This window comes from Heterocephalus glaber, unplaced genomic scaffold, assembly GCF_053883595.1.
Source record: "Heterocephalus glaber isolate CG9 unplaced genomic scaffold, H.glaber_assembly_v1.0 deba00001564, whole genome shotgun sequence".
Taxonomy (NCBI): Eukaryota; Metazoa; Chordata; class Mammalia; order Rodentia; family Bathyergidae; genus Heterocephalus; species Heterocephalus glaber.
This window is the reverse complement of record NW_028258351.1, coordinates 19,225,823-19,251,887: the sequence shown is the minus strand read 5'-3', so window position 1 is coordinate 19,251,887 and position 26,065 is coordinate 19,225,823. Positions and strand designations below refer to the sequence as shown.

General features: G+C 50.6%; 5 protein-coding genes, 1 long non-coding RNA gene and 4 other non-coding genes across 14 annotated transcripts in view; 2 read left to right on the top strand and 8 right to left on the bottom strand.

Moving 5' to 3' along the window:
• The first annotated feature begins 274 nt into the window (after positions 1-274).
• On the top strand, positions 275-13,706 carry Sox15 (SRY-box transcription factor 15). Its single transcript, XM_004857440.4, has 2 exons — positions 275-1,251; positions 1,778-13,706. The coding sequence occupies exons 1-2, from the start codon at positions 719-721 to the stop codon at positions 1,932-1,934; spliced, it is 690 nt and encodes a 229-aa protein (XP_004857497.1). The 5' UTR covers positions 275-718; the 3' UTR covers positions 1,935-13,706.
• Positions 2,075-5,878, bottom strand: Mpdu1 (mannose-P-dolichol utilization defect 1). 3 transcript variants are annotated; one of them, XM_004857439.3, is made up of 7 exons: positions 5,504-5,878; positions 4,383-4,448; positions 4,071-4,203; positions 3,610-3,695; positions 3,368-3,486; positions 3,102-3,212; positions 2,075-2,828 (listed from the first exon to the last, which is right to left on the bottom strand). In XM_004857439.3, the coding sequence occupies exons 1-7, from the start codon at positions 5,604-5,606 to the stop codon at positions 2,703-2,705; spliced, it is 744 nt and encodes a 247-aa protein (XP_004857496.1). In that variant the 5' UTR covers positions 5,607-5,878; the 3' UTR covers positions 2,075-2,702. The 3 variants fall into 3 exon arrangements, with proteins under 3 accessions (XP_004857496.1, XP_087047876.1, XP_087047875.1); XM_087191750.1 differs by having other exon boundaries at positions 4,071-4,198; positions 5,504-5,689; XM_087191749.1 differs by lacking the exon at positions 3,368-3,486 and having other exon boundaries at positions 5,504-5,689.
• Positions 7,113-9,539, bottom strand: Cd68 (CD68 molecule). The gene is made up of 6 exons (XM_004857437.3): positions 9,368-9,539; positions 8,837-9,279; positions 8,411-8,530; positions 8,197-8,275; positions 7,922-8,092; positions 7,113-7,501 (listed from the first exon to the last, which is right to left on the bottom strand). The coding sequence occupies exons 1-6, from the start codon at positions 9,411-9,413 to the stop codon at positions 7,368-7,370; spliced, it is 993 nt and encodes a 330-aa protein (XP_004857494.1). The 5' UTR covers positions 9,414-9,539; the 3' UTR covers positions 7,113-7,367.
• Eif4a1 (eukaryotic translation initiation factor 4A1) lies at positions 10,609-16,751 on the bottom strand. Of its 2 annotated transcripts, XM_087191747.1 has the most exons (12): positions 16,619-16,650; positions 15,953-16,086; positions 15,196-15,244; positions 14,588-14,720; positions 14,003-14,142; positions 12,822-12,990; positions 12,365-12,474; positions 12,125-12,268; positions 11,902-12,039; positions 11,710-11,799; positions 11,373-11,452; positions 10,609-11,270 (listed from the first exon to the last, which is right to left on the bottom strand). In XM_087191747.1, exons 2-12 carry the CDS (start codon positions 15,976-15,978, stop codon positions 11,126-11,128), a joined length of 1,224 nt encoding a protein of 407 aa, XP_087047873.1. In that variant the 5' UTR covers positions 15,979-16,086; positions 16,619-16,650; the 3' UTR covers positions 10,609-11,125. The 2 variants fall into 2 exon arrangements, with proteins under 2 accessions (XP_087047873.1, XP_004857493.1); XM_004857436.4 differs by lacking the exon at positions 15,953-16,086 and having other exon boundaries at positions 16,619-16,751.
• LOC147823903 (small nucleolar RNA SNORA67) lies at positions 11,524-11,665 on the bottom strand. The gene has a single exon (XR_015443317.1). It is a non-coding gene; the product is annotated as a small nucleolar RNA SNORA67 (small nucleolar RNA).
• LOC147823902 (small nucleolar RNA SNORD10) lies at positions 12,569-12,707 on the bottom strand. Its single transcript, XR_015443334.1, has one exon. It is a non-coding gene; the product is annotated as a small nucleolar RNA SNORD10 (small nucleolar RNA).
• Positions 13,574-13,718, bottom strand: LOC147823901 (small nucleolar RNA SNORA48). The gene has a single exon (XR_015443331.1). It is a non-coding gene; the product is annotated as a small nucleolar RNA SNORA48 (small nucleolar RNA).
• LOC147823900 (small nucleolar RNA SNORA48) lies at positions 14,416-14,552 on the bottom strand. Its single transcript, XR_015443330.1, has one exon. It is a non-coding gene; the product is annotated as a small nucleolar RNA SNORA48 (small nucleolar RNA).
• Positions 16,256-26,065, top strand: part of LOC106010442 (uncharacterized) — a 41,006-nt gene continuing 31,196 nt past the window's right edge. The window contains exon 1 of the long non-coding RNA XR_015443230.1: positions 16,256-16,581. This is a non-coding gene — a long non-coding RNA (uncharacterized LOC106010442). The remainder of the gene's footprint in view (positions 16,582-26,065) is intronic.
• Positions 17,664-25,581, bottom strand: Senp3 (SUMO specific peptidase 3). Of its 2 annotated transcripts, none has more exons than XM_004857427.4 (11): positions 25,181-25,581; positions 23,611-24,330; positions 22,543-22,782; positions 22,348-22,459; positions 21,823-21,970; positions 21,647-21,694; positions 21,062-21,139; positions 19,044-19,181; positions 18,782-18,865; positions 18,613-18,663; positions 17,664-18,180 (listed from the first exon to the last, which is right to left on the bottom strand). In XM_004857427.4, exons 2-11 carry the CDS (start codon positions 24,317-24,319, stop codon positions 18,070-18,072), a joined length of 1,719 nt encoding a protein of 572 aa, XP_004857484.2. In that variant the 5' UTR covers positions 24,320-24,330; positions 25,181-25,581; the 3' UTR covers positions 17,664-18,069. The 2 variants fall into 2 exon arrangements, with proteins under 2 accessions (XP_004857484.2, XP_087047871.1); XM_087191745.1 differs by having other exon boundaries at positions 25,482-25,506.

Genomic DNA, 26,065 nt, shown 5'->3' with positions numbered 1-26,065 from the left:
AACTCAGCCCAGAGGGCTTTTGATGGCCCTGTACTTCATGCATTGTGGAAAGAAATTGACTTTGAATTGCAGTGCTTAAGAAAGGAGGGAGACAATTGTAGCAACTGGGGCTGGAAGGCTTGACACCTAGATTTAGGGTGGGGAGGGGGCGTGGTACCTGGAGGGGGAGGTGTTGGGGCTGGAAAGAACAGGACACCTGGGTTTGCCTAAAGCAAGGGGATGTTGGTGCAGTCTCTGGGAGGGACTGGGGAGGAGTCTTTAAAAGTTGTTTCTGGGCCTGGCCTGCCAGCCACAGACTCAGAGTGCAGGAGGGAGAGGCCGGTGGCACCAGGGTTGTGGGCCTGGCAGCAGCTGGAGCTCCAGGGCCCTACAGGGTAAGTTTGCCACCTTTATTACCCGTCGGACCTCTATTGGACATCGGCCGACTGCAACATAGGGTAGGGAGAGAGTGGCGGCTGGGGCTCTTATAAGCTAGAAGGAAAGTAGAGAACGACCTCTCCTGTACAGGCTGCAAGACGCAGCAGGTTCTGCATTCAATTCTGTCCTAAGTGTGCCGAGTTGGCTGCAATCAAAGGCTTCAAGGATTCTGAACTGGGAGTGATACATGCTTTGTTAAGGACCCGAGTTTTCTCCTGTACGACTCCAGACTGGAAAGACATACATTTTAAAGGTCTCAGCATTCAACTCAGGACTCCCTCTTAAGGCTTTCCCCCAACCCATGGCGCTACCTGGTTCCTCACAGGCCCAGGCCTGGGATCTGGAGCCTCCCACTCCTACTACCGAGACCTCCTCGTCTTCCGGACTCCAAGAGCAGGAAGCAGCCGGGAGCCCCGTGGTATCCGGGGGGCTTCCCTTGGAAAAGGTGAAGCGGCCCATGAACGCGTTCATGGTGTGGAGCTCCGCTCAGCGCCGCCAGATGGCGCAGCAGAACCCCAAGATGCACAACTCAGAGATCTCCAAGCGCCTGGGCGCTCAGTGGAAGCTGCTGGGCGAAGAGGAGAAGCGGCCCTTTGTGGAGGAAGCCAAGCGGCTGCGCGCCCGGCATCTGCGCGACTATCCCGATTACAAGTATCGGCCGCGGCGGAAAACCAAGAGCTCTGGCGCCGGGCCTGCCCACTTCAGTCACGGAGGCGGCGCTCTGGCCTGCTCGGGGCCGCTCTGGGGGCCAGGATATACAACCACCCAAGGAAGCAGAGGCTTTGGGTACCAGCCCCCTAACTACTCGACATCCTACCTACCCGGCAACTATGGGTGAGTGCCTGGGAAGCGGGTTGGGGGTGTGTGTGAGGGCCCATTAGAGGCCACTCCGGATAAGGTTGGATGGCACCATCACCCACAGGGTCTTACCATCTCAGCCTGGAGGTGCCCTGCAGCAGGAGCAAATGACCCCTGGATATGATACTTTTCTAGTTACCAAGATGCTCCATTTCCCCGTGCTCTGGTCTGTGTGTGACCCGGCTTCCTCCCCTAGCCTCAAGGCAAGGATAGGCCAAGCCCATCCTGCCCCCTTCCTGGCCTGCCGCCCCAAAAGAGACAAACAGCCGCGCAGCACGCAAGCCTACTGCTCCTAAGCATGCCCCAACAGGGCTGTGCACCTCTCTAAGCCATCCTAAGGTCTGGTTCCATGCCTGCTGTACCCAGAATGGTTGGCTGGTTGGCAGCCTCTACCTCTGTCTGCCCAGAACTGGTCAGACCAGTCCCCCACTTGAGAGTTGGGGACACAGGTTAGCCCCTCCAACCCCGACAGGCAACCTCTAACGCCCATTTGTTTTTGCAGCTCTTCTCACTGTAGACCGGAGGCCCCATCGCCGTGCTCCCCTCAGAGTGACCCTAGGTTCCAGGGGGAGCTTCTACCCCCATCTAGCCCCTACCTACCCCCAGGGTCTTCTGCTCCCTACAATCCTGGTGCCCCCATGCCCCTAGCACACCTCTAACCAGCAAGGACTGTTCCCTTTATCCCACCCAGAACCACCCCCAACCCCAGGCTGAAAATTCTTTCCTGTGTTGGACCACAGTTCAGAGCCCTGCAGTTCTCCCAAGAAGCCAGGGCCAGCGAAACTACTATGTAACACAATTTTGTATGATGAAACCATGCGTTTTGTGTCTTTATTGCACCCCATCTTCGTTCACATCACTGCAACAGGAACCAGCACCATCTCCACTCCCTTCCGCCTGGACCTGCCAGAGCAGGAACCTCCTCACCCCACCCTGGGGCCCTGTCTGAGTCATGCAGTCCCCTTTCCCCCACCTCCACCCCTGGGGTCCAGGAGACAGCAGTCCTAAATGAGGGGGAGGGGATACAAGCCCAGAGTGCTCTCCATTCCCTGGTCCAGGCTTTGTCCTCTTAAGACCAGAAGAACTGTGGGGAGGTGGGAGGACAAGACATTGCCCCAGTACAGAAATAGCTAGAAACTGCTGCTAAAGAAGACAAATGATGAAATGAGTGAATAGCACACGTACAGGCCTTAGGAATGGTGTTTTGTTTTGTTTTTTGTGGTACAGGAGATGAAACTTTAGCCCTCTCCTAAGGATCTGGGCCCACCAACTTCCAGTTACCACTAAAAACAGGCCCTGGCTCAGAAAGTTGCAACTGCTGAGCAGTGGAGGATGACTAAAAGGCACCAGCACACTGGCTCACGTGGGGAGGGAGGACCCTGAGGGTGGGTAAATGAAACAGAGTGACTCCAGTAGCTGGCTCAGCTCTACTGCTCCTTTTTCTGCTTGTGGGGAGGCTTTGTGTTCCAGTAGAAGAGGACCTGGGCAGCAATGAGGCCATTGCAGAGGGAAGAGACCACAAAGACTCCAGCCATGAGGGGGTCTCCAGTTTCCTGGTTATAAGAAACAGGGTTATCCTTTAGGATAGCTCAAGAGAGGCTACCCTATCCAGGTATAGCGGCACATGCCTGTAATGCCAGCACTCATGAAGCTGAGGCAAGAGGGTGACTGGGACTTGAAGGCCAGCTTCAACTACACAATGAGGCCGTGTGTCAAAAAAAAAAAAAAGGCCACCCTAAGGACAAAGGCTCCAGAGATTGGGTAGACTCTTCCGCTGAGTGTAAAATGGGTTTTATTGCCCTCTAGAGGACAGAGGATGTACTTACCTGGATGGAAGTAAAGATTCTGGTCAGGGAGCCCCCAAATAGCAGAAAAACTGTGATAGCTGAGAGCTGACCTGTGTGCCCATTGCTGTAGTTCGCGGCTGCCTGGAGCAGCTAGGGGAGGAATTGACATCTTTGGTTCTGTCATCTGGGCTTCCCCATGCTCCCATCACTGACTTCCTCCTTTCCCTCTATCCCCTTTGGGATTCCATTCTGCCCCTCCACCCCACACCCCTCTCAACATCCTTTCCTTTGTCCCTACTACCCACCTTTCCCACTACCACAGCAGGCACATTAGAAGCCTGGAGCAGGGTGACTACAGTCAGTGGTGTAAGTGGTGAAAGCAGCACCAGCAGGATCAGCACGTAGCAGGCTAGGAAAGCAACTCCTGGGGGTCAGGGAGACAAAGAGTCCTCATCAACCTCTTTTACCTACTCTAGCTTCCCCAGGCCTCAGTTCCCAGCAGGATTCCCAAGAACCCATAGCCTGCTCCTGAGCAAATCTCCAGCACCTTTTACAGTCTGTCCTCTGAAGTGCATGATCAGGAAGCAGATGGTAATTGTCTGGAGCATCAGGAACAGGGCTTCACCCCAAGAGCTGCAGAGTCAAGAGTTAGGAGGAAGAGGGGCCGGGGATTTAGCTCAGTGGTTCTGCCGCCTGCCTTGCAAGCAGAAGGATCCGAGTTCAATCCCCGGTACCAAAAAAAAAAAAAAAAGGAGGAAGAAGGGCAGGCCTGGAGAGAGGCAGGGAAACCCTCCATAGCCCATCCATCCATCTGGGGACATAATCCTCTGGTTACCCTGTCCTTTATAATCCACAGCCCATCTGTGATTGCCTCATGGTGTTGTGGGCAATTCTTGAGATGCTCACTTCCTCTCTTCACTTTCACTGGATAAGCTTAAGCTTTCTTACCCTTTCACCTTCCTCATTTTAAACCCATTTACCCTTGGGGATACAGGGCAGGTTCCTCACCTGAAAGGGAAGTTGTTGGTGAGGCTGTAGACCACAGTCCCAGTTAATGCCACTAGCTCCAGAATTACAGACTGGAGGCTCAGCCCTTCTGCACTCTTGGCTCCCAGGATTTTAAATACCTGGGGCAGCTTTACTGGGGAAAAGATGAGAAGGACAGGGTTAAGGAGCCTGCAATCCTTGGCAACACAACACAATAGCTTGAGAAGGGACTAGGAAGCACGATAAACCCATTTATGGTTAAAGGACCACACAGTTTCTGACATCTCAGCACCTCCTCCCCTGTCCTGATAGCAGGTAAGAAAATGTACATACCGAGAAGTGACCCAGCCACAATGCCCAGCCCCAGGCCTTTGCTGAGGAGAATCTTGAGGCAAGGAACTAAGAAAAGAAAAGGAGGGAGGCAGAGATGATCCCTCTGGACCCAGCCTGGAGCTTTTAGTGTTTCCGTGGGTTGCCCTTTCCTCTCCCTCACCTTGTCATGATCACACAAGGGGAAGTCTTGATCTGGTGGTGGGAAGACAGAGAAAAAGCCCTGGTCCTTCTTGCTCTAAACCATCTCCTATTCAATCTAGATGACTTCCCAAAAACAGCTAATGTCTTCCCTCCCACAAAACCTTCCATTCCATACAATGACTTCTGGTCCCTATTTCTTCCCTGAATAACACTAAGACATGCCAAAGAGTCCCCTGCTCCTTTCTCCTTCCTCTAATCAACTGGTGGCCCACTTCACACATTCTCTCCAGGGACGGGTTTCCATACCACTCATTCTTGAACTCTATTCCTGACTCCTACTCAGAGGCTTGGCCCTACACTTCCAGGGCTTGCTTTTATGCCCTGGTCATCCACAACTTCTCTAGCCTTTAAACCTTTTCCTCAAGGAGCTTGGCCCAGTGGAAGCCAATTCCTGGGTGAACAGTGTCGCACAAGTACGAGGGTGTGGGGGTGTACTATGAACTAATGGGGGGGGGCCCTCTCAAAGAGTCTGATGCCTGAGGCAGGCCTTGCTGTAGAGCTGCCCGGCCGGCAAATAGGGAAAAGAAGGCAAAATATTCCAAAATTAGACCATGAGTTAACGTACAGGCTGGAAGCAACTGGGGTCACAGGAGTCTCTGGGATGCACATGAAGGCCTGATTCATCAAAGGCTTTGAATTAAATTTAACTCTGCCAGAGATCTTCTAAAGCCTGGAGTTACTTGATCACATTTTTTACTGTTTTATAAAAAATGAGCCTTCTCATCTTTCCTTGTCGCTAATGCACAAACTTCCGGCGACTCACTCTTGCCCAAATGTAGCGGCTTTCCTGCACCGGAGCCAAGCCACTTCCGCCCCTCTAAGAAGCGTCTTCCGCCCAGCTCGGAATGGCAACAGATAGTCACTGAGCCAGTCACGCCCAAGGACGCTCGATAAGACACTGGAGGCTGAATAAAACTCACCATGAAGTAAATCCCACTGGACGAAAAGTTGGTCGTAACATTTCTCAGGTAAAAGAATTGGCACCAGCACCCGTTTGAGCAGCCGATCTCTCTCGGCCGCCATGTTGGAAAGCTAGCTTCCGCCAGTTCTGTATCTCGCCATTGACCTGTAGTGCGCATGCGCGTTGTTCATTCCGCCCCTAGTTCCTTTCCCGCGAGGAAGCTGCTCTGTCCTCTATTCCACCACCCTTTTTAACGCCACAGTTTGTGCAGTAGAGCTTACGTTCGGAGACCACGTTTCGGACGCGAACTACCGTTCGAATTTTAAAGTGTGCCAAAGCAATACGCCTGCGCAGTTAGATTTTCCGCCCCTTTGTTTACTGTTGCTGTTTGGAAGGAAAAATTACCCTTTGGGCTTTCTTCTCGCCTGCTGCTAGGCGCCATCTTGTCTTCTAGCCAACTTTGTACTGTTCAAAGTTGAGAGAAAGGGAGTTTGTATCCAAAATGGTGTTGAGTGGGGGCGCTGTAGCGCTCTATTTCCCTGTCTCTCTGTTTCCAGAGAATGGCGCCGGCCTGAGCGGGCCATCTACCCTGAATATCCCTTAGCAGGATGCTCCCGCCTCTTGTCAGTGTACGTGTTGGAGGACGGGTATGCCAGTGACTGCAGGGCTCGGGATAGTGAAGCAGAAGAGGTTGGGGAGCGAGCCCAGCTGGGGGAGGGCAGCTCCTGAGTCAGCCTTGAAGCCTTGGTATCCCCCACCATGGTCTAAGAGTGCCAAGTAAGGATTAGCAAGGCTGAGTAGACTAAACTTATTGGAAAAGGGTATCTTGGACTAGCTAGAGTGCTATGCCCTGCCCCCCAATGCCAGGCCATCAGCCCATGGTGCATCAACCTGGTGGAGGTGTACCTGTCGAGCACCCCTCTTTTGGAAGTCCCTTTTTAGAATCTGGGCACTGGCTGTCCTGAGGGTGACCCTGCCCCCTTCCCTCCAGGTACTGGGGATATCAGGGTTAGCTCAGCCTGTGGCCAGGTTGAGGGTGATGCTATTCTCAGTAGTACAGAAAACAACTGCATGTTAGGTTAAAGTACCTGGTGCTCCTGTGATTGATGCAATCCTTTGCGGTGGATTCTTTAGCTTATGTAGCACAGGACACAGTGGACAGGGAATTCTTACTGCTCAGGAGCTACTGGCTTGTTTTTGGAAATGACATTACGTAGCCATCCCATCTGTGCATTGCTTTGCCTGTCCACTGTACCTGTAATTGTACAGGAGAGTTGGGAAGATGGTTGCCAAGATGGGCAACTGCACTGGGTTGGAGGAGTGGGGGCAGCCAGTGGCTTCAGAACAATCTGGGAAAGAAGAAAGTAGTGGTATATTCAACATCACCTGTCCAGGCCTTGAGGCAGTTGAACCCATGAAGGCATTTTTGGTCACACAACTGACATTTTCATCCTTCTTTACCAGCTGTTTTTTTTTTTCTTTTTCTTTTTTTGGTACTGGGGATTGAACTCAGGTCCTTCTGCTTGCAAGGCAGGCGGCGGAACCACTGAGCTAAATCCCCGGCCCCTTTACCAGCTGTTTTTGGCCCACCCCTTTGTGACTCAACCATGAAAAGACACTAAGGCATGTGACAAGAAACTTAATGACTTTTAATCCTGGCAGGACAAGGGAAACAAAACACAAAGATTTGAGTAGGTTTTGCTACTTTCCTATTGGAGTGGGGGCTGTCTCTTTTAATAAAAACCTCTTCCCTTCTCTCTCCCAATTGCATTAACTGTTTTGTTCTTCAAGAAAGACAGTGAAGAATGGTAACTGTCTCTGAGTTGGTTGCATGCTGAGGAAATGAGAGTGCCTTTTAGGGCCCTTAGGGTTGGGGCAAATGCTTAGAGAGGCTGGTAGGCAGATGGGCGTCTCTGAATGATGCAGAAGGCAGCAAGCACCAGGATGAGGAGGCCAAGCAGGGTCAGTCCAATGATGAGAGGCAGCATGATGGACTGGTCTTCGGGGCAAGAAAAACCTGGCAGAAAGATAAGGCAAGTAGGCATTCCATTGGTAGTGACTGGGATGGGGGAGGTGTGGAGGGACACTGGAAGTGGACTGGTGAGCAGCCCATCCCAAAACTCAGCAGTAGGTAAAAAGGGGAAATGAGTAGATTCTTGCAAAGAAGGGAGACGGTTGCCCAGTCACCACCATGACAAGCCCAAGAGAGGAAAGAAGTTTGGGCTTCAGAAAAAAAAAAAAAAGTCAAGGCCAGGGATTTAGCTCAGTGGTTCCACCGCCTGCCTGGCAAGCCCAAGGGCCTGAGTTTGATCCCCGGTACCAAAAAAAAAAAAAAAACCATACAAAATCTGGGCTTTAAGAAAGGAGATCTGAGCCTGGGAAAGGGAATTCTATCACAGTGAGAGAATTCTAGGAGGGAAGGATAGGCAGGTCTTACTTGGCCCAAAGGCTCCCGTGTGAGGCAGCTGAGCAGCCTGTAGCCTGAGAGAGAGGAGGTCAAGGTGAAAAAGTGGAGAAAGAAAGATGCTGGCATTTCTGCAACTGAAGCTTTGGCCCAAGGGTGCTTGGAGATCTTGAAGGGATGAATTCTGAGCCGAGAATGTCCACTCTGAAGGGGAGAGGAAGGGTCAGGTCCAGTCGACCTCCCCACCCCCAGCTTTGTCCCTTCAGGAGCCTAGACATGCTAGCAGTGAGAAAGGGAAGGTTACTCACGTGCTGCCTGGGGGAAGGACACATTGTACTCCACTGCCATATAGTTCAGGTAGACCACACTCTTGCTCTGTTGCAGGTCCTGGGAGGTGATCAGGAAGGCTCAGCATAGCAGGGGGCAATGATGTCCATATCCACAGGAGGGAGGCAAGGAGTTGGTAGGGACAGAATACTGGGAGGGTGAGTAAAGGCTGAGGGTGAAGTCATGGAACTATACCTGCTTGAATCCAAAGCTGAGATGTCCATAGGGGAATGAGAGAAGCAGGTGGGTATGAGCACCCTCACAGCCACCCTGGACCTTGGTTTTGTTGGGGTTTAGTACAGAAATGCCCCAGGCCTGTGGAAGTTAAAGAGCAGAGAGTCTTTAAGATTACACTGCCATGCCATCCAAGGTTCCCTGTTCCCACATCTACTTCTTTTTTCGAGATGGTCTTGCCAAGTAGTTCATCCTGGCCTTAAACTCACTATGTACCCTGGGCTGGGCTTTAATTTACAGCAATCCTCCTGCCTCAGCCTCCCGAGTGCTGGGATTACAGACATTCACCACTATGCCCGGTCCTCCCTCATCTACTCTTCCTCCTTCCCTCTGAACCACAGCAGAACTTGCTTCCTGTCCCTCTCATCCGCAATGTTTTAGCCTTACCTCTCCTCCACCCCGAGTAGGGTACTGGACTCGAATTTGAATTTGGGCTTGGAGCTGGACACAGGGCTGGGAACCATTAGTCCATGTGTAGTCTCCTATAGCCTCCTTGGAGCCTGGGCTAGGACTTGGAGAGGGTGGAGGTGGTCCCGGGTAGGGGGAACTGGTCCAGAATCTTGGGCTGGTAGCAGTGCCATTGCTTACTGTGGGATTAACAGTAGCATTTCCAGGACTGGTGGTGGTGGTGGCAGGACTATGAGTGTCAGTTGTGGTGGTAACAGTGCTATTGCTTGTTGGGTGAACCGTGGCATTTCCATGACTGGTGGTGGTAGGTCCGTGGCCAGTTGTAGGTCTTACTGTGCTTTTTGTAGCTGTAGGCGTCACCGTGAAGGATGGCAGCAAAGTGGCTGATTTTTTGTGAGGCCAGTCAATCTTGGTTCCCTGGGCTTTCAGCCAAGAGAGGAACAGGGTTTAGCAACGCAGGACAGGGTCTTCCTCAGGGGCTCCCTCTCTTCGGTCCCACTTTCTCCTTACCTGTTAGAAGCTCCAGAGAGGCCAAGAGAAGCACAGCCAACTTCATGACAGAACCACCTCACTCAAGACCAACTGGATTGTACCGGTACCAGTTGTTCAACCCTATTCCGTGTCTTCTCTTGGAATAAAGGGAAATGAAAGTTTACTTCCTGTAACTAAGTCCCACCCCTAACCCAATTCAGGCGCCATAGCTTCAACCAAGCTTAGTCATTAGTTTTTGTAATCAAATTAACAGAACCATTGGCTCTGGCTTCACAAGTGGGAGGTTATTAGGGCCAAGTCTAAAGGATTACATGAGTAAGGAGGGAGCTCTGGGACAGTTGATTCATGAGAGAACCCATGTTTTTTTTTTTTTTTGGCACTGGGGATCAAACTCAGATCCTTGCGCCTGCGCAGCAGGAGGTGAAACCACTGAGCTAAATCCCCGGCCCTATGTTATCTCCTTAGCAAAGGTACTCAGCAGTTGAAAGCAAGCCATTACAGAACTAGGGGACAGATCCCTCCATGGCCTCCCCAGTAATGAATTCTGAGAACACAACCAGCTGGGGTTTTTTAGTACCAGGAATCAAACTCAGGACCTCATGCTTGTGAGGAAAAGTGCTGTGCCACTGAGCTGTAGCTCCAGCCGTTTTTTTTTTTTTGATACTGGGGAATTCAACTTGGAACTCTGCGCTTGCAAGGTAGGTCCTTGCGACACCACTGAGCTAAATCCCCGGCCGTTTTTTTGTTTTGCTGTATCTCTCAGGCTGGCTCCCAACTCAGTGATCCTGCCCCAGCAATCCCACATTGGAATTACAGCCTTAGATCACACCCAGCTCTTCCCTCTTGATCCTATTCTGAGTACTTCCTCTTAGCCGAAGCATGTGAGGAACTCGTGACAGTGTACATCCCCACTCTTTGGAGGGTCATGTTATCCTGAGTGTCCAGGCTGGCCTCAGCCTTGTGACCAACCTGCCTCAAGTCACCCAGAGTGCGAGGACCACAGCCGTGTGCCACTGTGCACATCAACATCTTAAGAATACGGGTATAGGGGCCGGGGATTTAGCTCAGTGGTTCTGCTGCCTGCCTTGCAAGCACAAGGACCCGTTAGATCTCCGGTACAGAAAAAAAATTATGGGTTTATCATCTGGTAGCTCTGAGGCAATCACAGGAAGGCAACAAGGTAAAACACTAGGTGAATGTGAAGGAGAGATATACCCAAGTGACAGGTGGGAGAGGCCAAGAAATGAGAAGCCCAAACAGGCAGTTTCCAAGTCATTTTATTCAGAATTTTGTTGTTCATTTCCTGAATCAATAAATACTATACAAAACAATGTAAAAATGGCTACCATTTTCTCTCCCTTGCTCCCCCCCACCTGGGGACATCCCCTCTGGCAACCTCACTCGTGGTTCTCCCTGGAGATTTGGTCCACCAAGTGAGATCAAGTTAACATGTTATAGCACCCCTGAATTTTCCAGAGGAATTTGGCCAGGGGAGGGAGAACCTCTGGGACCTGGAGGCAACTAGGTTAGGGAAATGAATTAGTGTTTTTTGGGAGGAGACGGCGCCTGGGGCAAGAGAATACCCCAAAGAAAAGGGTGTCTAAAATGTTCACGGTTCCTTCTTTTGCCTCAAAAAGTGACATTTATTCAAAGAAAAAAAAAAAGAAAAAAAAAATTGACAAGATGTCCATCCCTTGACTCCCTTCCCTCCCCCCTCCAGCTGCTCTTCAGCTCCCCAAGATTGAACTGATTGGGGCTAGGCAGCAGGACAGCCCCTCAGATGAGGTCAGCAACATTAAGAGGCATCTCTTCAATGGAGGTGTTGTAGAAAGTCTCGATGTCTCGAAGAGTCCTTTTGTCTTCTTCTGTCACCATGTTAATAGCCACACCCTTTCGGCCAAAACGCCCACCACGACCAATTCTGGAAAATAGGAATAATGGGAAGGGGTCTGGTGCCTAACAAGATTCAGCTCAAAGAGCAATAGCCACAAAAGGGTTGGGCAAGTAGTCCTGACCTACTCACCTGTGAATGTAGTTTTCCCTGTTTGTGGGAAGATCATAATTGATGACTAAAGAAACCTGCTGCACATCAATGCCTCTGGCCTAAGTGTAAAAAAGATGGTACATTTAGTATGAATAAGGATACAATGTATCCAGAAGGACTTCAATAATACACCTGTTGGCAGCCAAAGGAAGGTATAGGAAATAATTATCCTCTGTCTCCCTGAAACCTTGGGCATGCCAGATTTTCTTCCAAGTTGCTACTTTCCTGAAAGGGGCACTAGTTGGCCCCTTGGAGAGGGAATCACCTTGGATTCTCCTTCCTTTCTTTCTTATCTTCAGAATGCCTTTCTACTCACCAGCAAGTCAGTGGTAATCAATACTCTGCTAGAGCCAGACCGGAACTCCCTCATGATCACATCTCTTTCCTTTTGGTCCATATCTCCATGCTATAAGATGCAAGAGGAAAGGGTGTATGGAATTGGTAGGCACAGGGGTTCTGAGAAAATATGGGACTGACCCACCAGTTTTTGACAAAGGAGAAAATTCACCATGGCAGAGACAGTGAAGTCTCGGGCATGCATCTTCTCAGTGAGCCAATCAACCTTCCTTCGGGTATTAATGAAGATGACTGCCTGGGTGATGGTCAGGGTTTCATACAAGTCACACAATGTGTCCAGCTTCCATTCCTGGAGATAGGGAGAGAAAAAAAAAATCAGTCAGGGGCAATACCCAGCACCTTTCCACCAGACCGCCTCCCACATTGCACCCCACCTCTCGTTCCACGTTGATGTAGAATTGGCGAATACCCTCCAGGGTCAACTCTTCCTTCTTGACCAGAATCCGAATGGGGTCTCTCATGAACTTCTTGGTCACCTCTAGCACATCAGAAGGCATTGTAGCTGACAACAAAACCACCTATTGGAAAAAGACAATCCATGATATGTCCTAAAATATCTGTCGCCCTTTAACCTAACCAGGCCACACCATAATCTAGATCCAAGTTTTTCTCACCTGGGTGTTGCTGTTGAGCTTTTGGAATATGTCATAAATCTGGTCCTTGAATCCTCGGCTCAACATTTCATCAGCTTCGTCTAGCACAAACATCTTGATGTATTTGGGAGCTAAAGGGCAAATAAAAATACCAATAAGTAATAGTTAGAGAAATGTAAAATTCACCCATTCCTCTTGGATTAAAGCGGGGCAGGGGGTGGAGGTGCTCTCAGAATTTAAGGAATGATCCTTTGCCCATGACTTCCCTGACAGGCCAACATGACAGCCCTGGGAAGTAGAACACTACCTGGGCCAAAAGAGGAAAGTCAGGCTCAGATGACACGCATGGGCTTCATCATAAAGCAGCTAGTTTAGGGAAAAGGAAAACTAGCATCCTTGGAAATGAGACTTGGTTTAAACAATGCCTGGGAAAGCATGTACTAGACGAAAATGAACCAGGGGACTGCTGAGTACTCACACAGGTATCTCCGGTTAAGCATATCAAACACACGGCCCGGGGTTCCCACGATGATATGGGGAGCTTCCATCTGCAACTTCTGTACCTCAGCACGCACATTGGTACCCCCAATACAGGCATGACACGAGGCACCCATGTAATCTCCCAATGCCATAACCACCTTTTGTATCTGAACCCAGAGAGAAAAAGGTATTCATCTAACTGACCGCACTAAGTGGCTGATTTTTCTTTTGACAGTTCAGGTTGGCCTGAACTTACTTTAATGATCCTCCTGACTCAACCACTGGGATTATAGGTGTGCACCACCATGGCCAGCTAGGCCCTAGTTATTATTATTAATCTTAATGCTTATGAAATATGCACTACTATGAAACCCATTTTCGGAGAGAACCAGGGGCAAAAGGCAACCAATAATTCTCTCAAGACCATACTGCCTAGAAAAGTGGTGGCAAACCTATGATACTGTGCTGCAGCAGGCTTTTTGTTATCATTGAAAGCTCTAAAAGGTTTGCCATCAAGGGCCTGGAGTGACAGACAGGATTTGATTTCTGCTTCCTGAGTACACACTGATTCATAAAAAATCCTGAGCAACTGTTTCTCACTCATAAAACAGGACACATATCCTACACTTTACAGTATTTGTGCCCCAAGTTCCCGTCAAGATAATCACTACATCTGCTACTAATCTACAAGTCCAAAGTTTAATTCATTCCCCTTTAAGACCTAAGACAACAGAGGCCAACATTAGGATTTTATGTGCCCCAGGCATGAAACAGCTTTGGCCACCAATCCAGGCATCAAGCTAGGATGAACAAAGGACTGTCATCTGCTCTGCCCCTGACTGATACAAGAAACACCACCACCAATTAGGTGTCTCTTTGCCCATTGCCAGGGGTTTTCTTCATTAAACACCCACCAAACTCACCCCACTAGCCAGACCCCACCCAGCAGCCTTCCCATTTGACTCAGGAAATGGGTGGAGTAAGTGGCAGTTGTAATGTTTGGGCCAGAAACAGGTTATAATTAAACCAAACAGAGCCTGACAGCTACATGCCATCAACCCCTTTCTTTTGCCCCAAGCATCTCTTCACTCTATTGGCCAGAGAAACCACTTCACTTTTACATTATACTTGTCCTTGCTAAATCAGCCTTCAGAAGAGGGGAAGAAGCCATACTCTTACCTGCTGAGCCAATTCTCGAGTGGGAGCCAGAACCAAAGCCTGGGTAGCCTTTAGATCTAACTCAATCTGCTGCAGAATTGATATGGCGAATGTAGCCGTTTTCCCAGTCCCAGACTGGGCTTGAGCAATCACATCATAACCTGAAGAGATAAATTAGGAATTACATATGGTAGATGGCATACACTTTGGCAAGACACTGAAAGTCCAGCTTCATAAGATCAATAAAAGCACCAACAGTTACAAACCTAGTATTTAAATGCTTTTTAAAATCACCTTACCACAATATAGTGAGACAATAAGAACAGACGAAAAGGCAACGTCAGGTCATTAGCTCATTTAATACTACAAGTTAAGCTAGAAATACAACTCTAAATATGAGCTGAATGACACTATCTTAAAGAAAACCCAGCAACCCATGTGTCTAAGGCATGAACCAGATACAGCCATAGACCAAAAATCAAGCTGGGATGAGCAAGGAATTGTTTTGCCCTTGGTAGACATGAGATGAGAGAACTACCAATTCAATGCTGTCCTATCCAGATCAGAGACAGTTCATATCTACATTCTGGGGCTGTGAAATCTCACCCTTGATACAAGGAAGAATGGCACGCTGCTGGATGGCAGAGGGTTTCTCAAAACCATAGGCGTAGATGCCGCGGAGGAGGGACTCTGAGAGGTTCATGTCATCGAAGCTGTCAACAATCTCATTCCAATTACTCTACAAGATGCAAAAAAATTAAAGCCTAAACAGTGGAAAAGGAGGGGCTGTGCAAACAAGAACTGGTGTCTGCATCGAAGTCCCACAGCCTCTCCTTATCCTCCAGGGAAGCCAACTGGTTCTTGACAGCTAGATAAACACTGTTTTGTTTTGTTTTTTTGGTACCGGGGAACGAACTCAGGTCCTTGAGCTTGTGCAGCAGGCGACGAAAACACTCAGCAAAATCCCCAGCCCTAGGTAAGACTCTCTTAAGGGGCCAGGTCCACTCAACTACACGTAACTAGGAAGTGGGGAGTTCTACAGTAAACAGGACTCAAGCAACATATTTTACAGACATCTTGAACGTTTTAAGATTTCCCACAATAAGCTATACTGAAGATAAGACTTGAGTCCCTTAACTATCATTTCAGGAACAAAGAAGCACTGCTAGTGGCACTGTCCTTTCTGCAGAAATGGTGCCAGGTTGCAGTCTCACCTCGATGACGCCTTCAGGTTCCATCCCATCTGGGCCATTGTCTCTGGATCTGTTGATTTAAATCCTGAGTTTTGTTCCCTGCCTGAATGAAGCACTTTGGCAACTGGTCATGCATGATGCCATCAGCCTTCATCTACCCAACTCCCACCAGTTCCTAAGACACTCAAGTCACTTTTAGAACTGAGGCAGGCCTTTGCCCTGCCCCATCTCGGGAGCGGCTCAGGGTGGGCCGCCCCTACCCGACATGATGAGGTAACCTCAGTTTTGAGAACCTTAGGGGCCGGAAGGCATGCCGCCGCGCAAAAGTGGCCAAGATGCAGTGCTTGCTGCAAGGCCCACGTGTGCAGGGCCCGGCTGCTCAAAGCCCAAGCGCGTGCACCTCCCACCGCAGCATCAGCGCGCCGGAAGTCCCGCCCTTCATCGCCCAGATGGAGGGTAGGACATCCCCTTCCCCCACGTCATTCCGCCCGCGCCCTCCCCCACTCCCTCCAGCCGAGCCCCCCCTCGGAGTGCCCGGATGTGGGAGGCCGCGGGCGGTGGCGGCCTCACGCACAATGAGCCCCAGCCGAGCTAGCAAAGGGGGAGATTGCACAACACTTAGAAGCGAAGCAGACTGGGGGAGGGGAACCCCTCAGGCCGCCATGTGCTCGCTCCCTCGACCACCCAGCGGCGTCTCACCCCCACCCACAGAACAATCCACATCCCGCCCGCCCCCGTCGCGAAATGGCGTCGCCCTCCCATACCTCAGGCCACTCACCCCCGAAGGAAAGTGGACCTGCCCATCCGCAGTTTGCCAATTGCCCGGCTTGTGCGGCAAAATGGACCCGCCCGCCCGACGCCGGGTGGGCTCCTGGTGCCTCACGCGGCCGCTCCACGGGGTTAGGCTCAGTCCTGGCCGTCAAGAAAACCAGCACACTGAACGGCTGGTTTCTTCTCCCCCGACCCACGTTACAACCGCGACGAAGCGACTTGCCGAGGATCGAGGCTCCCCCGCCCCTCGCGAGTGGTACAGTCAGGACCTTCCGGAGCCCCGCGCGCCAGCCCTCCCCCGGCACAGGGAGGTGACCGGACCGGCCGGCTCGGACCGTGCAGCCGCCTCTGTCTCTTCCCCACGCTAAGTCGCGACGTCTCGCCACTCAGCGCCAGGGACACGCGCACGGCAGCGCTCCGGGTGTAGGCCTCGCGAAGAACCTCGTGCACTCGGCCCTAGCCGAGCTGTCCTTCCCTCTGCCTCGACCCCAGTGGCAACATCGTCCATGGATCTTTCCCCTCACCCCACACCCGGACGGTTCCTCCCGCTGGGTCTTTCCCGCAACCCTGATGATAGGCCTGGGGCGGTGGGCCTTTCACCTCCCCACGGAAGGGCCCTCTGAAGGGAGCGGCAGGGTAAGTAACCAAAACCTCTTACAAATGCTTTTCTTACCGAGAATCCTGACTCGCAGACATGATCCTTAGAAACTAGGGCGGAGTGCCCGCCTATCGACAACTTATAGAGCCCTCGACCCCGCCCCGGCTATCGTATTGGCCTGGCAGCCTGGTCCCCGCCTGCTACCTCTCTGCAGCTCGGCATGACGTTAGTTCCTAGGCGCTCTAACTGGCACCCACCACTGGGCAGCTTGGGCGCCTGTCAAAGTGAAGGCCCGCCCCGCCACCTCATTGGTTAGGGGGCCCGTCTTTCTTGCCGGTACGGAAGTGACATATGGGAGCCAGGCCTCGAGGCCTGGCCGCCATCTTGCGGCCCTGAACCCTTACACGTGCCGAGGTGGTCGTGCCTTCGGTCACGTGTCCCAGGAGACCCAATCACGGGAGGGGGCGAGGCCTCAGCCTCCAGGGACTTCCGGACTCCCAGGACTTCCACTTCCCTTTTCCTCTGCTCCGTGTTTCCACAGTACCCGAATTTTATTTTCGTTCTCCTTTATAGGATATATCCGACGCCCAGGCGTGTCTTAAATAGCAGGGATGACAAAATCCGACGCAATATCCCAGGTGCTGGGAGGATTCCTCTGGCTGGGAGGAAGAGGCAGTGGATGTATTTCTAGGTTCAGAGCATGTCGGGTAGCCCTGGCTGGCTCTTTCAGTCCTGTCCCCCAACCTTCCCGATGGCCCTTGCATTTGAAGCTTTACTCTCCCTTCTCCCTGCCCTCTGCTCCCTAGCCTGGGGATTTACTTGGGTCATGTAGATAAGGTGATAGCATTGCCTGACTCAGATTTGAGAAGCTGGCTTCTGCGGTCTCAAGGCCCCAAAAGGGGTCCAATAGCACAGGCTGGAAGGCCTGAAATAGAGCATATCCATTAGTTTGAGTCCCTTTTTGTTTTCGGTTGAGAAAAGGTCTTGCTATATAACTCAGGCTGGCCTTGAACTTGCTGCGATTGATCCTCCTGCCTCAGCCTCCCGAGTGCTAGGATTACAGGCGTGCACCACCACACCCGGCTAATTTGAGGCCCTTTAAGGAAGACCACCACTTACATATCTCCAAAGGATCCTTTATTAACCAGAGCAGGACCGTGGCATTTATATATATATATATAAAAAAAAGTCTGAAGATCTGGCAGGCAGTAATCCCTTTGCCCCCCCCACCCCACAAGGATTTCCTGCCACCTGTGCATGGAAGGGGGATGACTGCACCACCCAGGCCACAAGGCAGTACTCCTCTGCAAAGAGGAAGAAAAGAGCTTTTCTGTGGCCACTCCCTGCCCATCAGAAATCAAGAAGTATTCTCTCAAAGAAAAAAAAATACAGAAATCAAAACATTTAAATATGAAAAGGAGAGGGCGTTGGGAGGGGAAAGGCAAGAGGAAAGGAACTGGAGTTTCTTGGGAAGGGTCTCCCATGTCCCCTGGCCATTAATGGGCCCAGGGCCTGGGGTACAAGGCTCACACAGTGAGTTTGCAGTGACACAGCTCCTTGTAGATCTGCCGACGAAGTTTGGGCATGTCCTGCTGAGTGAAGCTGAATGGCTGAGACAAGGCCAGGTGCTTGCAGTACTGAGCATTAACAAAGCAGGTCATGAGAACCATCCACTGAACATCCCTCCCAAATCAGGACCCATGCTACATAGTTCATATGCCCTATGTCTCAGACCCCATTTCACACACACAGGAAGCCTAGGTCTCACAGTCTCATAGTCTGGGGTTCAAAAACAGCATGACTCTAAAACTACTGCTCTTACTACATAATTAACCCAGGGTGTAAGTGGGACAAAATACATTGAGCCAGGGTTTAGGAGGTAGCTCTATCAGCCAGAGCCAAGGGCCAGAGACCAGTCTCACTGTGGGATGGAGAAAGCCAGTTTCTATGTTCTAATACATAAGGCTACTCATTGCCCCACAGTTGATTGTGAACTAAATGAGGAAACTGCCTCCCAACACTAACTCAAATGACTCCAGAGCCGGAGGAGGAGGACCCAATCATCTTACCTGCAACACAAAGGCGCCACAATCACTGTCATTATTCTGCCTGGCCACATTCTAGAGAACAGAAGGGAAGACCCCATTCACTTGGGAGACTCCCAGGGATAAGACTTAAATTTCTGCCTCCTACACCTACCCCTACCATCACCTCATTCCCTTCCCCTTGGAAACTCACCATTTTGAAGTAACCTTTCCAGCCCTGGTGGAAATCCAGCCGGTCTTTCTTCACTGCCTCTGCCTGTAGATACTTGGCAATATGCTATGTGAATGAGGAAAAAGATAAAGTTAAGTCAACTGAGCCCAGGGTATGATGGTGGCAGGTCATGGACATCATAGCCAGGTCATGCCTCAGAGACCCAAAGTCCACCTTTCTTCCAGGAATGCCTTGCACTGGGATCTCCCCACATTCTACCTTGTCCTCCCTCTACCCCTCAAACCTTAGGGCAACGGCGGTTTAGAGTGCGCTGTGAGTCAAAATAGGTGATGGTTCGTCGTCTCACATCAACAGAGATGAGGGACCAATGTACCTCCAGGTGTATGGGGATTAGCAATAGCTCCTTATTGAAGATGTCCACCTGAAGAAAGAGCCCAGAGGTCAGACACAACACACAAGGATCCTGGCAATTGCCAAAAGGTTTGAAAAAGGAAATAAGAAGGCAAGAAAACCAAGTGGAACGACACCAGACCTGGGCCCTGAATTGTGACGTAAGGCTCTGCACCTAAACATTCAGATTTTTTAGGTTTTGTTTTGTTTTTTTTCCAGTACCAGGGGATAGAACTCAGGACCTTGTACTTGCAAGGCAGGCTTGGTGCCACTGAGCTAAATCCCCTTCCAGACATTTAGATTCTTAAGAGAGGAAGGTAAGGACAAAGAGCAAAGTAAATGCTTAATCAGTTAATGCTCACAATAATCCTAGCACAAATTGTCACGTTTAACCTAGCAGATAAGGAAATAGCAGTAACTTCTTTTTTTGGTGGGTTTTTTTTGGTTTTTTGAGATAGGGCCTCACTATGTAATTCAGACTGGTCTTAAATTCACTGTGTAGCCCAGGCTGGCCTTGAACTTAGCAGTGATCCTCCTGCCTCAGCCTGCCAGAGTGCTAAGATTACAGGCATGTGCCACCATGTCCGGGAACAGCAGTAACTTCTTGCTCAAGGTCATAGAAAAAATTGCAAAATTTTTGTTGATTTGTTTTCTGAAACAGGGTCTCATTCTGTAGCTACTCTTGCCTCAGACTCCTAGAGCTAAGATTACAGGTCTATGCCACCACACTAAACTAAGAAGAATGGATTTTTTTGTGGTTTTTTTTGAGAAGGTCTCACAATGTAGTCCAGGCTGACCTCGAACTCACTTCAGTCCTCCTGCCTCAGCCTCCTAGGTGCTGGGATTACAGGCATGTAGTACCATGCCTGGCTAAGAGGAAAGATTTTCACCATGGGCATACAAAAAACTAATTTCTTTTCATTGTATGTCACCCCTGCCTCTACTGAAAGAAACCCACCAGGTCCGAGTATATAAACGATTATAACCTGGAGACAGAAATTAAAAATGGACTATATAGGACAACCCATTCGGGACCCCTCCTATCTCTCAGGAGCTATGACTCTTAAAAAAAAAAAAAAAAGACAATATGCATATATATATATATGGCTGGACATGGTAGTGTATCCTATAATCCCAACACTCAGGAGGCTGAGGCAGAAGGACCATCATGAGTTCAAGGCCAGCCTGAACTACATAAGCAAGATTCACTCTTGTCTCAAAAATACAAGAGCTGGGCATGGCGGTACACTCCCTTTGCTCACTCTGCTCCAATCACATAGGCCACCCATACAACAGAACACCCTCTTTTAGGTTTTAGGACCTCTTTTAGGTCCCTCAATTAGGTTTTTTCTCTTTGGGTTTCAGATACTTGCCTAGAACACTCTTTCCCCAGTTCTGCATATGGCTAGCCGTTTTTTGTTTTTTTTTTTTTGGTACCGGGGATCGAACTCGGGTCCTTGTGCTTGCGAGGCAGGCGGCAGAACCACTGAGCTAAAGGCTAGCTTTTCATCATTTAAGTCTCAGCTATGGGAGACCTTAGACCATCCAAAACAAAGTATGACTTTCCATGCTATCACATTATTGCTGGGAGTATAGCTCAGTAGTACAGCACTTGCTTAGCATGTGAGGCCCTAGGTTTGACCCTAAGAACCCCCCCCACACACACACACAAAGCCATCATATTACTGTTTTAACGTGTCCACAGCATTTATCACTAACTGAAATATAACTTATTCTTACTCCATAAAGGCAAGAAATTTCCTTTAATATTGTATCCTCAGTGTCTAAAACAGTGCCTAGCACACACAATCGTTGGAAGACTGAACAGGGTTGAGAAAAGGGCTTATAGAAAACAAAAGTCTAATTCTAGGTCCAAGGTGTTACACAAGTAGATATGAATTCATAACTCACATTTTTGGTCCACCTTTTCACCCCATCGTAACCCTTGGTACGGAGTTTATCATAGAAGAAACTGTTGAAGAAATGCACCTGTGCCAATGACACAAAAGAGTTGGATGGAATTAAAAGATCTCAGAGCAGGGCCGGGGATTTAGCTCAGTGATGGTGCTGGCTGCCTTGCAAGTGCAAGGTCCCAAATTTCAATCACCAGTATGAAAAATTAAATAAAATAAAAAGACCTTAGAGCTACCTGCCAAGTTTCCCCTCCCATCTCGCAGTCCACTCCATTTCATATGGCTCTAAGGACTGCTTCTAACAACCCCCACTAACAAAAAAATTACTGTTTTTATCCTTTGCTTATAGAGAGGTTCCCATCCCAATTCTTGGGGCTAGCCATAGGATAAAACACCAAAGACTGGTAGAAAAGAATTGATATATTCAGGACCAAGCTTAAAGATTTGAAATAGAGTAATACCTACTACCCCTCCCCCAGAAAGAGACCTTCTTTATATAAAATGGAAGAGATGAAGGGGACTGAAAAACCTGCTTAGAATTACAGAAATTCTTCTGGGGAGTGAAGTATCTTAGTGGGCCTACCTTTTCAGGGACTGTGTCCATGACCAGGTCTCCATACATGTTCATCACCTGGGAAGAAGATTGGAGGCAACTTGCCATGGGAGGTGTGACATGGGTACAGGGCTCTTCGTGGAGAGGGCCCCAGACACCCTGCTCCCTGAATCTCCTCTCAGACCTGTCTCTCTACCTCTTCTCACCTGGTCATTGAGCCAGTTCTGTCCATACAAGGTCCCCAAGTCATCCATAGTCAGCACATGCCGCTTATAGGACACTCGGAAGCCCCTCACCATAGCATTGCCTGGCATCCGCTGGTATGACTGAATCAGCTGTAGTACCAGGCCCTTCCTGAGTAGACCAAAGGTGGAACCACAGAACAGATGATGAGAGACCATGGAACATACAGAAATACCTTCCAGAAATACCTACTACTGCCTTGAATAAGAATCTAAAATGATTTTTCCATCTTGTCATTGGTTCTTTTGAGGACCTGCTAAAGGCCCATTCCCCAGAAAGAGGCACATGAATACATATTTCAGGGTCCCTGGTAGAGACCCTCCCAGGTGACTTATAGAGCTTTGACACCTTGCTTGCAGATTCCTCCCCTTCACCTCTAGCTTCCTCCTCCCCAAGTATACCCTTGTGAGAGAAAAAGCAATAGCATTCTCTCCCCGTACCTTGGATCCCAGCCCTCCTTTGAAGGACATCTGTCCTTCAAACCTCACCTAGATGGTGTGGAGAACTCCTGTTGGAAAATGTCCTCCAACTTCTCTACTACCTCATCAGTGCTGAGGGGGATGAGGCTGCCATAAGTCTGAAGGAATTCATCCAAGATGCCTAAGTGGAGGAAGGAGAGAGGGAAGTGAGACTCTCATCCAGGAATTGTCCAAGGGAAGGAAACTAGGTTCTCTGGGGCTTACTCTGCACACAGGTCACATGTTCTTCCCGCAGGGGGCTGTGCTGACCAGCTTTCTCCCCAGGTCGCTCTGCTTCTTCTGCAGTGCCCAAATCAGAGCCCTGAAAAAGTTCCTGAGCCACATGGTCCCCAATGCTGCACACATTGCTGATAAGGATGCTGGCATCAGGCGGTGCCAGGCTGCGCTCCCCTTCTGGCCCAGGTGGTCCCCCAAAGCCGTTGGGCAGAGTACACGAGAGGAGACCTATAAGGCAGGGGAAACAGGATAGGGATAAGAAATTGACCCCGGTTAAAAAACAAGAGGATTGGGCCGGGGATTTAGCTCAGTGGTTCCGGTGCCTGCCTCGAAAGCGCAAGGTCCTGAGTTCGATCCCCAGTACCAAAAAAAGAAAAGGAAAAAAAAAAGAGGATTAACTAATGTACACAATTGATAAAACAACAAGGATGGATTGAAGCACAATCTACCAGTTTAAACTTTAAGGAATAGTGACCCCAAAGCACAAAACAAGGATGTCCAAAAGTTTTTAAAGGGAAAGAAAGTGGGAGTTGCTATTTATAGAAAAAAAGCAAGAAAACACAAGACATAAATTTCAGGAGCATATGTTTAACACCTAGGTTACTACCCAGCATATAATAAAACCTCAGTAAGTACCTGACTAACAAAAATGTTAAATTGTTTAACTAGAGTTCTCTGAAGGGAAGAGTTCTCTGAGTAATGTCACAGACAGATGTATAGATGATATACTCCCCTAAAGGGATATCCCAATCCAGCACAAGAAAAGTACCTTTTGGAGATGTACACACACAGGGGCTCTTGAGAGGCAGAAAAAGAATTTGAAGCAAACAAGACTGATTTTCCTAAACCATAGCTCCCTTTACACAGGGATTGTTTCTCAGCTGTGTCTCCTCGGCTTATTTCCTGCTCGAAGTGAGGCTTAATGAAAACATTTTTTCGGCTATTCTGGACCTCTTAGCTTGCTTTCCTTAGGCTTAGTTCTCACCACAGCAGAGGTTCCTGGTGCTCCAGGCTCTTAGCCCTCCCCACTCCACCCTGGCCCCTTTCCCACCTTACCCGAGTCAGGGTCCAGAGGAGACTTTGGAGTCCACCTCAGTCCATCTTCCTCCATGGGGGGCCCAGAGGGCACTGGTGGAGACCCTCTCACCCCATCCTCAGCCATGAGAGCACCTAGCAGACCCAGTCGGGGCGGGGGTGGCCCCCTGGGGGAGTCAAAACGACAGCAGGGGGATGGCACCTGTGGCGTTGCACCCCCTTCCTGGGGTGAGAGATGGTTCTTGGGGTGTGCAAGGCTCCTCCGTCGGCCCCGGTGGCGCCCCCAAAGCTTCCAGTGGAATGTCAGCGAGGTGCTTTTTGAGTAGAGCAGCATCTGGAAGGCTCTCATGGCTCTGCGGCGGCGCTGTGAACAGGTTTTTCGATGAGTGGGGCGAGGAGGCCGAGGCCGCTGGGAAGCTCCCAGTTGACCCCATCTGGGGGGCAGCCTCCAAGCTGCCACTTCCTCTTCCTCATCTTCATCTTCTTCATCCTCCTCCTCTTCCTCCTCTTCACTAGCTGAGGCATCAAAAGAGGGCCGAGGAACAGGGAGACATCTGGCTGGCACTGTGGTCCCTGACCCAGGATCTGGCCCAAACCCTCCACCTGACTTGAGCCGAGGTTTAGGGGGTGGGGGCCAACGAAGACGCTCCCGCCTGGGGCTTGAATAAGCTGTGCCGGGTCTGGGAGGCTCAGGCCCCCAAGACTCAGTCCCTTGTATAGTCTCTTTCATCTTCCAGTACCCTGTAAGAGAAAGTTAGAGTATCAGAATCTAAGTATCCTCCCCATCCAGATTATGCCTCATTCTCAGCATGCCTCCTCTGGATTCAAAGCAAGTAAGAACCCCCCCCCCCAATTCGTAGTTTCAGTTCTTCCCAGCCTCAGAAGGGGCCCTTTAGAGTCTGTGTCATCATCTCTTCCTTGCCTAGGTAGAGACAAGGGAAAATGGCTAAGCCACAGGTCTCAGAGGTGTTACTTCTCAGAAGCCTGGGGGGAAGCCCAGTATTTTTAGGCCCTACTTCTCTATTTTAATTTCACCAGGAGTGTCCTTTGAGAGCCTAGTACTGTAAGAGTGATTCCGCTCACGGAAATGGCTCAGCACAGAAATCTTAACGCTGTGTAGAGGTACCTGAGGACAGCACAACTTTTACAGCGAAACTGTGCTCCATTGTGGAAAGACAATTCAATTCCTTTCCCCCTGGAATTAATGAGGTGGGGAAGGTGTGTGGACTGAGGTCATCTCGAGTGGAAATGGGAGTACCAGGGTTATGGCTCAGGAGGTTGAGTCTGGTGAAAGGGTAAAGATCTTGAAGGAAACTGGAAAGGTATCAAATTGGTGCTTAGGTGACCGAATCAAGGCGCTGGGACAGAACCGAGCCGCGAGAGCCAGGTCGCACTGGCCCTTGTCCTGCCCCAAACCCAGGGACAACAACGCGTCCTAGCACCTGTATGGTCTTATAAGCTCGGTCGGTCTGCGCACGAGAGCCTTAAAAAGCCCCTTCGTAGGCCTCTTAGGCCGGGTTAGGTGGGAGCGAAGCCCAGGAATGGAAGAGACCACGACAGGGCAAGGGAGGAGGGGAAGGGGAGTCCTCACCGGGAACGGGGAAGCCGGGCGGACAGGCCCGAGGGCGGGCGTCTCCGCCTCAGGCTTCCCGGCTCATCTTCTAGGCGCCGGCGGCGGCCCCGCCACTCCTGCTATCTTCAGGCGCCGCTGTCTCAATTCAGGCTTCCAACGCTTCTGGGTCGCGCGCACTCCGCGCCGCCCCACCTCGGCCGCCTCTTGCTCGGCTTCGGCTTCAGCCTTCACCTCCACCACTACCACCTCCCCCACCTCCTCCCCCTCCCGCGATCCCCAGGCCCACCGGCGGTGGCGGCGCACGATTAATACGTCATACCCGGCGAACGGCTCCGGCGCGGCCGAAACGCTCCCAATCCCCGCCTACCCGAGAACGTAGTGCCACGGGACCTACCGGCCCCGAGCGCCACGCCAGGCTGCGCCTGCGCACATCCGCCGATCTAGCTGCGTGTGGCGGCCCCACCGGTATCCCGTATGCGCCTGCGTGTCGCGTCCCGCCTCTTGCCCTGCGCGTACCTCGGGGGCATTCTGCGCGCGTGGTCTTGAGCCTGGGGTCCCCAAAGTGCTGGTTCAGCGGGGCGTACGGGAACGGAGATAGGGCAGGAAGGTCCCTTTACAAGGACTGGCCCGAGCCGAGGTACTAGGGGAAACGGAGTCGGGGTATCACTCATTCTCTTTTATTTAACTTTAAGCGAGGCTTGAGCAGAAGAGCTCAAGAGGACTGAGGCAAGAGCAATGCCAGGGCATATGATACATCCAGGGATCCCTGGGCACCAGTCCCAGCCCGGAGGGGTGGCCTGCCACGCCACGGGAATGGAAAGCATGAACGACAAAACATAAGACCCGAAGAATAAGGTGGTTGAAAAAGGGCCCCCCTGTCTTCGTCGTCGAGCACCCCCTGTA

Excerpts from the sequence above, each read along its gene's own strand:
- Senp3 (XM_004857427.4), bottom strand. The coding sequence starts at position 24,319 with ATGAAAGAGACTATACAAGGGACTGAGTCTTGGGGGCCTGAGCCTCCC. Across the intron at positions 21,971-22,347 it reads GAGTTCTCCACACCATCTAG|GAAGGGCCTGGTACTACAGC; the intron begins GTGAGGTTTGAA and ends TGGTCTACTCAG. Across the intron at positions 21,140-21,646 it reads TGGACACAGTCCCTGAAAAG|GTGCATTTCTTCAACAGTTT; the intron begins GTAGGCCCACTA and ends TCATTGGCACAG.
- Eif4a1 (XM_087191747.1), bottom strand. The coding sequence starts at position 15,978 with ATGGGCAGGTCCACTTTCCTTCGGGG. Across the intron at positions 12,991-14,002 it reads CTCGAGAATTGGCTCAGCAG|ATACAAAAGGTGGTTATGGC; the intron begins GTAAGAGTATGG and ends CTCTGGGTTCAG. Across the intron at positions 11,453-11,709 it reads TGATTACCACTGACTTGCTG|GCCAGAGGCATTGATGTGCA; the intron begins GTGAGTAGAAAG and ends TTTTACACTTAG.
- Cd68 (XM_004857437.3), bottom strand. The coding sequence starts at position 9,413 with ATGAAGTTGGCTGTGCTTCTCTTGGCCTCTCTGGAGCTTCTAACAG. Across the intron at positions 8,531-8,836 it reads CTACTCGGGGTGGAGGAGAG|GCCTGGGGCATTTCTGTACT; the intron begins GTAAGGCTAAAA and ends TAACTTCCACAG. Across the intron at positions 8,276-8,410 it reads TCAGCTTTGGATTCAAGCAG|GACCTGCAACAGAGCAAGAG; the intron begins GTATAGTTCCAT and ends ATCACCTCCCAG.
- Sox15 (XM_004857440.4), top strand. The coding sequence starts at position 719 with ATGGCGCTACCTGGTTCCTCACAGGCCCAGGCCTGGGATCTGGAGCCT. Across the intron at positions 1,252-1,777 it reads TACCTACCCGGCAACTATGG|CTCTTCTCACTGTAGACCGG; the intron begins GTGAGTGCCTGG and ends TTGTTTTTGCAG.
- Mpdu1 (XM_087191750.1), bottom strand. The coding sequence starts at position 5,662 with ATGCGCACTACAGGTCAATGGCGAGATACAGAACTGGCGGAAGCTAGC. Across the intron at positions 4,449-5,503 it reads CCAGTGGGATTTACTTCATG|TTCCTTGCCTCAAGATTCTC; the intron begins GTGAGTTTTATT and ends TTCTTTTCTTAG. Across the intron at positions 3,487-3,609 it reads CAGAGGACAGACTGTAAAAG|GAGTTGCTTTCCTAGCCTGC; the intron begins GTGCTGGAGATT and ends CCTGACCCCCAG.